The following is a 15592-nucleotide window of genomic DNA, read 5'->3' on the forward strand; positions in this document are numbered from 1 at the left end:
CCTCTCATTTGTAGATGTAAATTGTTTTTAAAAGGACATCTCATGCAATCATGTAACTACTGAAAACCCTCTAAAACTATATTTGGAGAGTGTACCAAAGATAAGCATGTCAAATTACATTTAATATATATTTAAATGTGCACAGAGAAATGTTTTAAAGAACATATACCAGAATATAAATAATGATACCTGTTAAGGCATAAGATTATGAGACATTTTAGTTTCTCTACTTTTGCTCATCTGGACTTTCTCATATTCTTCCAACAGATATGGATCATTTGTACAAGTAAAATATATATATATACACACACACAAAATGAACAAAGTAAATATTCATATATTTAAAAATTACAATATCTAAGCATTAAAGATGTTTAATCTAAATTTACACAGCTTAATATTTAAGAGCTCAAATTTTAGCTAAGGAAGAACAGTATACCTGCCCAGATACAATAGGGGCAAGGTTTAAAAAGAATGTTGAGGTTGGGTTTATCTTATCTCTTTTTGCTTCTGTATAATTTTACAACTATCTATACAACTCAAAAAGGAAACCCTGCCTTTTCTAAGAGAGCTTCTACCTCCCCAAAATGCTTAAAGCACATCTCAACAGTAATCACATTGTTGATGACCGGAAAATGGGTCACCCCACACAACTGATTAAAACTTTCTTATGCAATCTTCTTTTGGAAGAAACAAGGACAGCTTGTACAAATATTTCAACTAAATCTACTTCCCTAAGATACACATTTGTAGGCATTACCAAGTTCTGAAAATACACAGAAAGGCAAAGGAAAAATTATAAAGTTAAATTAGCCTAGTCATTTGTCCCAACCAATTTCATATTACATCCTTAATTTAAGAAAGTGCACAGGCTTGTGTCATCAGTTAATAAATAAGCAATGTCTAAAGTTTATCGGTTATATGGGACTAAAAAATAAAAAAAATAAAGTTTAGATATTTTTACTCAGAAAGTTATGATGAAACAACCATATCACCAGGAAAAATATTTTAAAAATATGTTGGGAAATAACTACATTTCTATAAGATAACTAACCATATTTCTACAGATTCACTGTTAGTTTCTACAAGCTCTATTGTTTCCTTTCTGACTAGGAATTTGGGGTGACAAAACTAGACTTAGCATGCCAATTTTTAGCCTTAAGTAAACAGATATTTATGAACTATATTTGAATGAATCTATATGGTTTGGACATTCTGTAAAGGCTTTAAGATCATACCATTCAACTACATAAACGTTTAAAATGGCTGACTAGAAAGAAACACCATAAAGTTAAAGAATGAATGAAGTGGGGACGGGGAACGACATGACAGAAAAAGCACTCTCAAAATGAGTGAAATTTACATTCTGCTACAGTGGAATGGAGCCTGGGAACAGCTGCTACCCCAGCTGTACAGGTGTCAAAGGTGTCAAGTCTGACATGTTCAGGGACCATCTCAAAGACTCGATGCCTCATAGCACCCACCCCATATGACCACCCATAACTCTAAAACTTAAAGAATCTTGTGGCAAGGAAGAAATTTCTGATTCAATGACCCTTAAAATATCTTAATTACTGGGTTCAGAAAACTCACCTAAAGGACTTTAAAGAAAATGACCAGTTTATCTTTCAAATGAACACTAAAGAGTTCCCCAGCCTAAGAAGGAACTATTAATATTATGCTCTGTCACAATATATATATACACACACATATATACAAATTTTTCTTAAAGAAGACGGGGTCTCCCTCTATCCCAGGCTGGAGTATAGTGGTGCAATCATACCTCACTGCAGCCTCAAACTCCTGGGGCCCAAGGGATCTTTCTTCCTCAGACTTCCTAGTAGCTAGGGCAACAGGTGTTCACCACCACGCCAAGCTTCTCTGTAGTATTTTTTTTTTCTAATTTTTCTTTGTTTTCCTTTGTTTTTTTCACTTGCATGTTTTTTGTTTTTATTTTTATTGTCTGCAGTGTTTTTAGAGCATAAATTTACTCTGAAGCATGTAAAGTGGCTAGACGTTGGGGGAGAGGCTGCTGCTTTTGATGGGGACTTAGTCTGTGACTATCCTGACTTTTCTCCCATCCAAGTACTAACCAGGCCCGACCCTGCTTAGCTTCTGAGATCAGATGAGATAGGGCATGTTCAGGGTGGTATGGCTGTAGACTATCCTGACTTTTCTGCAGTATTGTACTACATAGAAATGTGGGGGACCAGAATCAAAGAATAAAGCTCAGAACGTTTTAGTCTACCTCTTTTAAAAAATCCTTTTTTGTTTAGAGTGGGGGTGTGGTGAGGAGTGGCCTAAATTCCAGATCATCTGGTATTCGTTCTGAAGACAGTGCACAGTAGTAAGATGTTCGAACACTGGCAGCTGTGAACAAGAGGCTCAGTCTGTCAGAGAATGCTCAATATATTCCAATTTTATTTTATTGTTTTTACTTAAAATTGATCAATATTTTATAATATTTTAAAGTCATATATAGATTGAAGTAAAAAAAAGTTGGCTTAAGGTAACTAAATCACCACCATTCTATAATCTCAAAATATTTAAAGGTGTCAACCTTCAATCAGATATACTGCTACAGCACCTGATGCTAAAATACCTAAATTGTCATTGAGTGTTTTCATGGGAAAGACAGGTTAATTACATCACCAGTTAAGGCAAAAGGAAGATGAAGGTGAGGAAAAAGTACCTCTTTATACAAACCCACTGAGGCTTCTTAGTTCTGCTGTTTAGAGAGCTAAAATGATTGGGGGGGAGGGTAGTAAGAATGGAAAGGGTCATTTCATTGTGAGGTACCCAGATTTGTAGTGAACAAAAACAAAGCAGGATCTAGGGAAGATTTTTAAATGATAGAATTAGGATACTATATAATATTCATTCCAAAAATCTGGCATTCAAAATGAGATTTAAGATCTGTTTATTACTTTCCTGCTAACAGTCTGAATGGACAGTGGGCCTTAAAATTAGTCTACTCTGACACTGAGAGAAAAATATAAAGTAACCGTCATTATAATCATGCAAAGGGTATGTTTAAGTGTCTCTTGCACTACAGAAGTCCCCCCAAAAGTCACTGATTAATTAGCCAAAGCCAAAAAAGGGGAAAATTCAATTAAGTAGTCATTTCTGGAATTAATTATCTCCCATAAAACGTAGGATTTTTTTCCCCCTTAGATTTCAAAACTCTTTATGGAGAGAAACCAAGTAGTTACATACCTATAGATGGAGATTTGAAAGGGTATTTATCAGGAAGATCCACTCTAACTTTCCATACTCCGCCTTCATATGGTGCTGAAATAAAAGTAAAAATGTTAAACACCAGAACTGCCTCTATTTATTATAGAAAATAAATTGAGTGTAAACTGAACATTAATCCTAATCTCTTCTGAAAACCTTTCAAACTAACTTCTTTCATAAGTCAGGGACCTATTGCGTAACCAGTAGGTGCCCTATGTTCAGATTACAAATACTTTTCTTGAAAAGATCCAGAGTTAGAAAATAAGCAAAGACTCATTCTGTCTCCCAATTTACTTGATTCTTTAAAGTATTAAATACTATTCAATTATTTGGTAAGTAATAAGCCATGTTCCTTTCCATCCTATTTCTATCAACCCCTTACCCACCCCCAAACTAAAATAAAAAACATTTCCCAGAAACCAGCCATGTGGCCATTCAAAACAAAACCCAGAATTCACTACTCATGTCCAATACTGTCACATATAGATAAAAAACCACAGGAAGCCCTCAATATCCATGGGTTCAACATCCTTGGATTCAACCAACTATGAATCAAAAATACTCAAGAAAAAACCCAAACAATAAAAAATAACAATACAATAGAAAATATAAATTAAAAAATATAGTATAACAACTATTTACATTGTATTAGGTATTATAAGTAATCTAGAGATGATTTAAAGTATACAGGAGGATGTATATAGGTTATATGTAAATAATATACCATTCCACATAAGGGACTTGAGCATCCTTGGATTTTGGTATTGAACCAAGGAGGCGGAGGGTATCCTGAAACCAATCCCCTGTAGATACTGAGGGACTACATATAAAGTTATTATAAGAGATTTCCTCACTGGTTCTAGAGTTCAATTAAACTTATTTTTCAAAAACTGTGCATGGGCTGGGCAAGGTGGCTCACACCTGCAATTCTAGCACTCCAGGAAGCAAAGGCAGGAAGATCAGTTGCTTGAGGTCAGGAGTTTGAGACCAGCCTGAGCCTTGAGCACGAGTGAGACCCTGTCTCTACTAAAAGTAGTAAAAATTAGCTAGGTGTGGTGGTGCATGCCTGTAGTCCCAGCTACTCGGGAGGCTGAGGCAAGAGGATCACTTGATCTCGGAAGTTTGAGGTTGCTGTGAGCTAGGCTGAAGCCACAGCACTCTAGCCCCAGGTGACAGAGTGAGACTCTGTCTCAAAAAAACAAAACAAAAAACTGTGCATGCCACCATCTGTCACTGATATTCTATTAAGAGAGTCAAAGATTATAATAGAGTCAAAGAACATATACCAACCCATGTACTTACTTCCTTGTGGTCCGTAAAACTTCACTACAAATTCATTGAGTCCTCCCAGGATCGTAACCTCATGCTTACTCTCAATGCTAAGGTGGATGGTAAAGGAAATTACACAGAATTTACAGTACCTGGAAGAACTACTGATGACATCCCCAAAATATGTTATTTAAAGTGTTACTGATAAAATACGCATAATAATTCTGGTAGTTTAAGAGGCAATATACACTCATGAAAAGAGTATGTATGCGCTTTGGATTCAGAGATTGGCATTCAAATCCCACCACTGCCATTTACTGGGTCTCTGAGCCTAGACAGACAAAGTCATGTAAATTCACTCCCTGAACCTTTGTTCTCTTTACAAATTGGGAAAACATCACCATTACTTCATAGGATTTTGTGAGGATTAAATGAGTTAAACATGTAAAATGTATAAGACTGCAGTTTGCCTATAGGTAAATAAACAATGGGTACTTACTTTTATAGTTTTTCTCCCCTCTGTATCCTCTCCTCCTCAATCTATCCCAATGATCCTTTAACATAAATCCAATATTCCCCTAAGTCACATTCAAATACTCAACAAAACACAAATTCTCCTAAACTGGAAATGCAATGCTCCTAAAATTATAAATTTACTAAGGAAAGTTTCCACAATTTTCTCCTTGCCTTACAGAATAATCAAAATAGTTAATGATACAATCTTGTTACAATGATACAATCTTGCTACAAAGGAGTACTGCCAAATGCAAAAACCAGCAAAAAAAAAGATTTTAAAATTTCATCTGTGACATTTATTTTTATCTACTCTTTCCTTCTCTCCAAACTCCACTTTCTTTAGACATGCCTCTAGCTTCTGGTGTGCTTCAGGGCTCTAATCACAGCGGGGTAATACTTTTGTGTCCTCTTACTCAAAAACTTACCTGCCCCTGGGTCTCTCAACCCCTTTAAGGTGCTATGATTCAATTACAGAAACCTATTTAATCCATATTAGTAGAGAGAGCTCCTGGTCTAAAATCTGTTCTATATCTCTGCTTTGTTGTCTAATGCAATAATGACTCTACTGATAGGTGGCAGGGGCTTTGGGAAGCTCTCAAATTCCACTGTAACATTAAAAAAGAAAACCAGCTACGATAAGAGTTCTCAATCAGCAGTGCACATTACATTTTAGTTACATATACTATTACACAAAAGTGGAAGAAACATAAGAAATGTTAAAATTATCTATTAAATAGAAAATAAATGGTATTTTGAAAGGTTTGAAATTAAATATTTGGCACTCCAAGTCCATATTCTGAAGGCCATAGAATGGACTCCAAGAAGTCAGGTGTACTTTCGGCAAGGTTGTTGCTCAAGAGCCTTGAATAGTACCCACAAGAGATATTTAAATAAGATAATTCAGTCTAGGCTAATTTGATCTCATTCTTTTCTAAATGAAAACTAACTAATAACAAACACACAAAAAGGATTGAAATAGTATTCACATAGGAAAATTGGCTTCATTTCTTACTTGGTCAAATGACACATGCATGCTTACTGTAGTGTACTTAATTATTCCTAACAAACCAGTTAATGCTAATGAAGTACAACATGTTTAAAATGTTTTAAAACTTTAAAAAAGCACCCTGTGTCAGGAAAAAGTCAAGTCTAGTTATAATAAACAAAGTTAAATATAAATAATAAAGCCCTCAAAGAAAACAGATTTTAAAAATAATCCTGGGGGGTAGGAAAGACTTTCTTTCTTAAGAATGATACCAAGGCCAGAAACCACAAAGGAAGAGATTAGCAGATATAAGCACACACACATCTAAACTTTCTACACCGGAAAAGACAAAGGACAAACTAGGAAGAAAAAAATGTGGATTTTTAACATAAGGAGTTATTATAACAAATAAGGAAAAAAAAAATACAAACACCCCAAACATAAAAAAGGTGAGATATCCAAGTTGAGAAAATTGAAATGGACAAAATTAGGGTATAAAAAGTCCAATTCATTCAAGAAATTTAAAAAGATTTTTTTTCACTATAAGACAATGAAAGAGCTGGATAAAACCCAGTGTTCAGTGGAGTATGAATTAGTACTTCTGAGGACAAATCTAGCACTCTCCTACAAAACTTAAAATGAATTTACTCTTTTATTCAAATTTTACTTCTATGAAGTTATTTTATAAAAATAGCCAGACACTGCTGGTGGGAGTGTGATATAGTTTCACCCACTTTGGAAAACTGTTAGCAGTACTAAACCTGCACATATGCATAGCCTATGCCTGTCAGCGCTGTTCCTGGGTATATACCCAATACATATGTTATATTCACCAAAACACATGCTTAAGAATGTCCATAGCACTGTTTGCAACAGTTAAAATTTAGAGACAACCCAAATGTTTATAATAGTAAAAAGGACAAATTGTGGTATAGTCACCCAACAAAAAATACACTTTTAAAAAGAATGAGTTGATACACATAAATGTTTAAGTTTCACAGATTTCATCACAGAGCTACAAAAAATATTTGTATACTTTTTGTATGCATGTTATTCTTTAATAAAAAGTTTACTTAAAAATATTGTTTCTTACAACAGGAGGGAATGTGCTAAAAAATAAAAAATAAATTGTTTCTGATACATGTGCAAATAAGTTTACTGGAATTTTGATATTTATAAATGAAAACAATCTAAACATTTATCAATAGGAAATTGGTTAAACAGCTTATAAGTCAATTATACAACAGGCTACTATGAGTGTCCACTAGTGCTCTCCCCCTAACTAGAGCACCACCAATGTATGTCTCCACTCAACATGGGTATCCAAAAGTCAACTTACTCTAGTAGTACAGATAAAGATATTCCAACCCTTAAGCAAAACTAAAACTTGCAAGGATAATGAAAGAATAGAGCAGCATAGCAGATTAAGATTAGTCTTAAACTAATTTTATAATGTAAAAAAAATCCACAGAAGCAGCGTTTTCTATGAGAATTTGCAATGAATGACAATGATCTATAGCAATTATTCTTAATTAATCATTTAAAATTATGAGTTATCCTTATGGATGTTACTTCTGGAAAACTAAAGATATCTTTTCTATCCTTTACCTGGATGCAATAAAACTGAGTTTCTTTCATTTTGTGGTTTGTTTCGGATTTAGTCCATGCTTACATCTATTTTACAAAGATTTTCCAAACATCCTCTTTTCTCATGGTCTCTAGTACAACCTACATGCCAAATACAACAGGTTTGTCTTTAATTACATATCATATCGTAAATTAAAGAGTTCTTATAGTCCATTTCATATGAAAACCTAAATATAAACTGAATAAAACTTTTAAAACTTCTACCGAGTGGGTAAAATGAGAAGCTGTGCTAAATTTATGCTGCTTTGGAATGGTACAGACACTAAATCAGATGGGGAAAAAACTTAGTCAAAAGAAAAACACTGCATTAAAAATAAGCCATTCCATCACCACTGAATGAATGACTTGCCACAAAAAATATAAAATTACTTGACTGCTGTTACCATGTGTATTTATGGTAGAGGTCACGAGTCTCTTTCTCCTCACTGCCGCAAAGTCAAGGGCAAGGAGGGCAGTAAGAAGGCAGGTTAAAATGACAAAAATGATTTATTTCTGAGATGTGCTGGTCAGGCTGGTAGACTAATGGGACCTCACTAGAAAGTTCCTTCATTACTATCCCCACTTCAAAGCTTGAAAATATGAAATATTCTTCAGATACTATAATGATTTATGAGTTTGTTAAATAAACTCATAAATCACATTTTACTCACCTCTGATCTAAGTTATTCAATCACAAAATATAGCTTTTTACCCACTTAACCTTTCACTATGAGAAAGAAAATCCTTTTCTTTTGGTATTACTGTTTTGAGTAGAATAATGATTACTACCAGGTACCCAAGTCCATTTCACTTTCGAAATGCCAGCTACCCACCTTATTTTCCCTGAATGGTATGATTACACAATCTAATATTTAAAGGTGAATGCCAACCTGTCAAGAGATAACTGATACTCTTTGAAAAATGTGTCTATCATGATTTTAGAAGTGATTTTTTATATAGTTCTGAAATTTTCCATAAAGGGAGCCAAGGGCTAAGCCTGTGCCACAGGACTGACATTAACAGTAGGGACCTAAGATTCAGACATCACTGTGTCCTAAGTTTACTGATAATGAGTGAATGATAATGACAAAATAAAAAGTGCCTTTCCTGAGCTGTGCCCAAGGGAGGGACTGGGATGAAGAAGGTGCTTCTGTGCAAATGGTAAGCAACAAGTTGTGTGGCTTTCTCACACTGTATGTTTAGACCAGTTTTGGGGGGAGGCAGTGGCTCGTGCCTGAAATCCCAGCACTCTGGGAGGTAGAGGAGGGAGGATCACTTGAGCTCAGGAGTTCAAAACAGTCTGAGCAAGAGTGAGATCCCGTCTCTATTAAAAATAGAAAAAAATTAGCTGGGCATGGTGCTGCATGCTTGTAGTCCCAGCTACACAGGAGGCTGAGGCAGGAGATCGCTTGAGCTCAGGAGTTGGAGGTTGCTGTGAGCTAGGCTGAAGCCATAACACTGTAGCCCAGGCGACAGAGTGAGACTCTGTCTAAAAAAAAAATAAAAAATAAAAATATAAAGACCAGTCTGTTTCCAACTCTCCTTGAGATTAATCATGCTAGGGAAATTGAAACTCAACCTTTATTGCCTAGCTTTCTTGGTTAAAAAAAAAAAAATGGTATGTCTGTTAACCCATTAATATGGAAAATATCACAAAAATAATGCTTTGGGGGAATATGTTTATAAAGAATCCTTTTCTTTTAGAGATATAAATTGAAATATTTACTAATAAATATTTACAATTTGCTTCTAAATAACCCAGGGTGGGTAGCAATAGGAGAGGTACAGAACAAACAGTACTGGCCCTGAGTTGACAATTACTGGATCTGTGTGGTAGATGCATGGGGATTTTGTTATACCTGTTCTTGATACTTTGAAGTTTTCTATAATAAAAGTCCTAAAAAAATAATGTAGTCAGTTATCAGAAGTTTAGCTTTGCATGAGCATAAAGGTTCAGAATAACTTAGCTATTATGGCTCTCTTAAGAGTTCATGAAATGATCCAACACTTTCCTGAGGTACGACAGTCTGAGAAAGAAAAAAAAAAATAGTAAGTGATCCAGTATTTAACAAAGACTTTACATTGAAAGAGTAGAATATTTTGCCAATATAGGAAATCAAGAGCTAACATTCTGAATCAAATTTAAGTGGCTTCACAAGGACGTCTATGAAAAATCCAACCACAAAGAAGAGCTGGTGTTCATATACCCAGGACAAATAGCCTCTGAGCAACATAACTACTAAAGACATGCCTTTGTTTAAATAAGGAAAAATGGTCATGCCCGATAGGAAAGGTTCCCTCCCAGCTGCAATAAGGAGTTTAATTTTTTAAAAATGTTTTTTAGAGATTTTTGTTCTTCACATTAAGAGAGGGAAACTTTTTATTCAAAGGAGAAATAGAAATAGAAATAAAAGCTACTGAGAAACATAGAGAAAAGGATGAAAGGCAATAAAAGGAAGGGAAAAGGCTTCTACCAGTGATGAAATCCATATACATATGTGTGTGTGCATATATGTGTATTAAGGACTGAACTCTGATCTTTTTCTTTTGCTAAAAACTCCTTCCTAAGGAGGCCAGCTGGGTCAGGCTGACAAACGATAAATTCCCACTAAGCGCCAACCTGATTCTGGTATGGCATTAACATCACCTAAAAGATAAGAAGCCCTTGTCTTAACTCAAACATCCTAGCAGATGCCTATCATAAATTTAAAATATCTTAAAGCATCCTAGCAGGCGCCTATTGTCCTCCATCTGGACCTCCCAGAGTGCTCACACCCTTATCTTAAAGTAAGCATATCCTTTCTGGTCTTCTAGATAGTCTAACTCTCGCAGCCAATTGCCAGCCAAAGAATCTTTAAACCCACCTATAACCTGTAAGACTCCGCCCCCCCCTTCGAGATGTTCCACTTTTTTGGGCCAAACCAATGTATGCCTCTCATGTATTGATTTATGACTTTACCTGTAACCCCCAGTCTCTCTGAAAATGCATAAAACTGAACTGTAAGGCCGGGCGCGGTGGCTCACGCCTGTAATCCTAGCTCTCTGGGAGGCCGAGGCGGGTGGATTGCTCGAGGTCAGGAGTTCGAAACCAGCCTGAGCAAGAGCGAGACCCCGTCTCTACTATAAATAGAAAGAAATTAATTGGCCAACTAATATATATAAAAAAAAATTAACCGGGCATGGTGGCGCATGCCTGTAGTCCCAGCTACTCTGGCGGCTGAGGCAGAAGGATTGCTTGAGCCCAGGAGTTTGAGGTTGCTGTGAGCTAGGCTGACGCCACGGCACTCACTCTAGCCTAGGCAACAAAGCGAGACTCTGTCTCAAAAAAACAAACAAACAAACAAACAAAAAAAAAAACTGAACTGTAGCCCAGCCACATCGAGACCACTTGCGCAAGGCCTCTTGGCAGTGGCTCCGGGTCATGGTCCTCAAATTTGACTCAGAATAAATCTCTTTAAAATTATTTTACAGAGTTTGGCTTTTTTTCAGTTGACAGTGTATATATATACACATATATGTGTATATATACATAAATAGGTGTATATGTATATATTCATATATGTGTATATATACATATATGCACATATATGTATAAAGAATTAGGGCATATTTTTATTCATTTTTCTCAATCTGGGAAAGCAATACAACGTCAAGAGCAATCAACAAAACAACATGCACGTGTCATTATCTTCTAAGCTCAAGTACTTTTGTACCCTTTATCCCACCCAAAACTATTTTTAAGTTTTCCATGTGAATAGGAATCTATTAGTGATTCCTATTAATAGATGAGTAAATTGAGTAAATCTATTAATGATCCCTATTAATAGATGTATAAATTAATAGGTTAGTAAAATGTGAGCTATGGAGTTATGGAGAATACAGTGTGGATCTATTAAATTCACAAAAGATCAAAGAGGCTATTTCTAATCAGAGTTGGTTTACTAAATATTCTATACACCTTCCATATAAGTGCTGTAAGGCAGAAAAATACTACTCTTAAAACACAGCCTGCCTTCACAAAGCTTAAAGTCTAGCAAGGGAACACGAGATCTGTTCATTAAGAAGTAGATGCAGGTTGGCACCATGGTTTGAGACAGCCTGGGCAAGAGACCCCATCAAAAAATAGAAAAATCAGCCTGGCATGGTGGTACACACTTGTAGTCTCAGTTACTTGGGAGGATGAAGCAGAAGAACTGCTTGAGCCCAGGAGTTTGAGGTTGCAGTGAGCTATGATAAAGGCTACTGCATTCTAGGGAGACACTGGCTCCAAACAAACAAAAAAAAGTAAATGCAAAGAGTTTACATAAAGTGCTAATAGAGTTTAGAGAAGGAAGAGATTTCTTCTAGCCTAGAGGTAGGGGAAGCAATGAGGATATACATAATGCCTTAACAGTGTGATTTGGACCAAAGAGGTGGGGGAGGAGCATTTAAAGCAAAGACTTAGCATAGAAGAGGTCCAGGGAATAGAGAACAATATTTTAATTTTTATAAATAGACACCAGGAAATACTGGAAAGTAGGCCAAGACCAGATTATGGATGGCTCTCAAGGATGGATTTTATTTGGTGAATAGTGACAACGGTTTTTCTACCCACAGTGCATGTAACTGTGCTTTACAAAGATAAACCAGGTGTCATGTGTAGGACTGGCTGAAGGTTGAGAATAAACAGTTAAATCAAAAGAGAAAAGTTCAAGGCCTCAACTAAAAGTCAGGAATGATGGGAGGGATTAAATGAAGATTTCATAGGCCTCACACTAGGCATGGCACAGCCAGTAGAAAGCTCCAGTGTTGCCAGAATGTCTTGTTTTCATGAGAAACCAAAAAAACCTAGATCTCTGCATCAGTCTCTCAATTTCTAAATGCAAACAAAGCACATATTCTCCAATGTCTCCCTCTCGGTGAGGCCTTCTGGACCATCTTATTAACAACCACACATTCCTACGTTCCCATCATGTAACATGTTATCCCTATTAATATTTTACTCTTATTTAGTTTATTACCTGTCTCCTTCTACAATACAAGCTCAACAGGGCAGGGACTGTCTGCTTTGTTCACTGATGTATTCCTGGAGCCCAGAAGAGTACCTGGCACATAGTAGGTACTCAATCAGTATTTGTAAAGTGAACATATGAATGAAGATGCAACATAGCTGTAGCCTACAGCTGCCATTCTGTGATCTGAGTATAGTTTTAGTCTTACTCAGACAGGTGAAGTGATACTATTTAGTGGCAAACACAGGAGAGAGGAACCAGTTTTTTTATGGAGGATGCTAAATTCAGTTTTGAAAACAACTGAATTTTTGTGAGGGGCTACTACCTCATTCTTCTCATTGAGGATTAAATAATATATACAAAGGTACCTTGGTCCACCAGCTGACACAATTTTTTTTTTTTTTTTTCCTAAAGATCAGGGTCTCTCTCTGTCATTTAGGCTGGGGTGTAGTGGTGCAATCATAGCTCACTGCAGCCTCCAAATCCCCAGGTTCAAATGACCCTCCTGCCTCAGCCTGCTACTCCAGGGGCACATGCCACCATGCCTGGCTAATTTTTTTAGATATGTATACAGATAGGGGTCACTCTATATTGCCCAGTCTAGTCCTGAACTCCTGGTTTCAAGCAATGCTCCCAAGGTGCTGGGACTATAGGGATGAGCCACTGTGCCCAGCCTGGAACTCAATATTTTTTAATGTAAAATATATACAACTCTGCCTAAATGAATTGCCACATAACTACAATTTACTTAAGCAACACTCAAAAGTGTTTTGATTTTTTTTGTTGTTACAGTATCATCTTAAGAATTCAATTTTTTTTCTACATTCTTAAACACTAAAAAAAAAAAAAAGCCAAACCTTTCTTTCTTTTTTCTTTTTGAGACAGAGTCTCACTCTGTTGCCTGGGCTACAGTGCCATGGCATTAGCCTAGCCCACAGCAACCTCAAATTCCTGGGCTCAAGCAATCCTTCTGCTTCAGCCTCCAGAGTGGCTGGGACTACAGGCATGGGCCACCATGCCCAGCTAATTTTTTTCTATATATTTTTAGTTGGTCAATTAATTTCTTTCTATTTTTAGTAGAGACACGGTCTTGCTGTTGCTCAGGCTGGTTTCAAACTCCTGACCTTGAGCGATCCTCCCCCCTCGGCCTCCCAGAGCCAGGCCTTCAAACCTTTCTTGATGCTGGGTCATCATTATGGATTACAGCTGCTATATACTGTATGACAAATACAATGATGCCCTTAGGAACTAATAAGGTGTATACTTTTATTTCCTATTATAGAAAATTGCCCATATTGGTACACTGAAGTCCTTGCATTGAGGGGGTTCTTTTCCTAGTTTCTCTCTGTTCTTTAGCCAGGTTTGGGAAATGTCACTGAGCTACTATCCTTTAAAAAATGCATCTATAGTGGGCTAGAAAAATCAGATAACCAAAGTTCATGAAATAATTGTATGTTTAAAAAAAGGGATATTCAGATCTCGCAAACTTAAAAAAAATAAGATTAAAAAAGGGATATATTCTAAGAGGGTACTCTCCAGTGAATAAACTATATAACATTTAACAGGTTTATAACTTAGTTGGCTGAAGCTACCAACTTGAGTAAAGGAGGTATCATTTCCTAATTAATTTAGCCATTTCAAAATAAATGTGTTGTGCAGAGGCAAATATGACAACATAAAACATAAAATTATGACAGCTTACTATGGCATTTTGAACTTGTTATCTAAGAGGTAAAGAGTAGCATATATTTTTTAAATTTTACATAGATAGGTACAAGTAAGGTTAAGCAGCAAACATATTCATTACTACCAGCTGACTATACATCATGCTAGCCTTCGGGCAGATTTCTCTTCTCAAGTGTTATGCTTCATTTAGAAACTTCTATGTCAGAAACCAAAGTAAATATTGGCAAAATCCAAGGAAATGTTATTTTTTTAAATGGGAAAATCATCACTATAATTTAGCTTTTCCCTGGATCTATTATTCTGCCACCAGACTCCCAAGTAAAAACATTCAAAAGACAAATAGAGTCATAAGTTTTAGAAAATAATTTTAGATAAACTTTAAAAAAATGGAGGTGTATCAGAAAGATAAAATCTAAGCCTCAGCCCCTTAAGCCCAACAAAATATATATATTTTTTTTTGACACAGAGTCTCACTTTGTTGCCCAGGCTAGAGTGAGTGCCGTGGCGTCAGCCTGGCTCACAGCAACCTCAATCTCCAGGGCTCAGCGATCCTACTGCCTCAGCCTCCCGAGTAGCTGGGACTACAGGCATGTGCCACCATGCCCGGCTAATTTTTTGTATATATATTTTTAGTTGGCCAATTAATTTATTTCTATTTTTGGTAGAGATGGGGTCTCGCTCAGGCTGGTTTCGAACTCCTGACCTTGAGCAATCCGCCCATCTCGGCCTCCCAAAGTGCTAGGATTACAGGCGTGAGCCACCACGCCCAGCTGCAACAAAATATTTTTTAAAGCAAATTTATAAAGTCATATACTCAGAGATGACCCAGTTGCAGAAATGGTTGCAGAGAGAAAAGTGAAGGGAGTCAAGCAAAAACAATGATGTCATCTTGAAAGCAATATAGTCACAGCAGAAATAAGACTTACATTTTCAAAGAAGTTCAAATTCCAGTTAAGCACCTTAAAATATCAAAGGCTATCAATCAATAAAATATAAATATTGTAGCTCCTTAGTAAACACATTTCCCTGCTTTGCTATTTTATGGCAATAGTGTGCATTTGCTTATTTGTAACTGAAAATTACAAATTGATGTAATATGAAAATGCATGTACATAAATTAGCACTATATAAACTAGTATATTTCTCTTTACACAAAAGGTTAATCAAAAAGCTTACTCTTCACAACTTGGCTTCCTTGTTATAACTTGACAGCACATTAAAAATGACAGCACATTAAAAATATGTCATATTCCCAAAGAAGTGCTTATTTTCTTTTTACTCT

The 15592-nt window shown here is 36.1% G+C and overlaps 1 protein-coding gene across 3 annotated transcripts in view; it reads right to left on the reverse strand.

The window, feature by feature from the left end:
- The window catches only part of UBE2H (ubiquitin conjugating enzyme E2 H), a 100191-nt gene that overhangs the window by 39121 nt on the left and 45478 nt on the right, over positions 1–15592 (reverse strand). For all 3 annotated transcript variants that reach the window (XM_012789208.3, XM_076006612.1, XM_012789206.3), the window contains exons 2-3: positions 4540–4616; positions 3217–3291 (exon numbers count right to left, since the gene is read on the reverse strand). In XM_012789208.3, coding sequence (XP_012644662.1) covers positions 3217–3291; positions 4540–4616 — 152 coding nt within the window. The remainder of the gene's footprint in view (positions 1–3216; positions 3292–4539; positions 4617–15592) is intronic.

The sequence above is a fragment of the Microcebus murinus genome, chromosome 9 (genome assembly GCF_040939455.1).
Source record: "Microcebus murinus isolate Inina chromosome 9, M.murinus_Inina_mat1.0, whole genome shotgun sequence".
NCBI classification, from domain to species: domain Eukaryota; kingdom Metazoa; phylum Chordata; class Mammalia; order Primates; family Cheirogaleidae; genus Microcebus; species Microcebus murinus.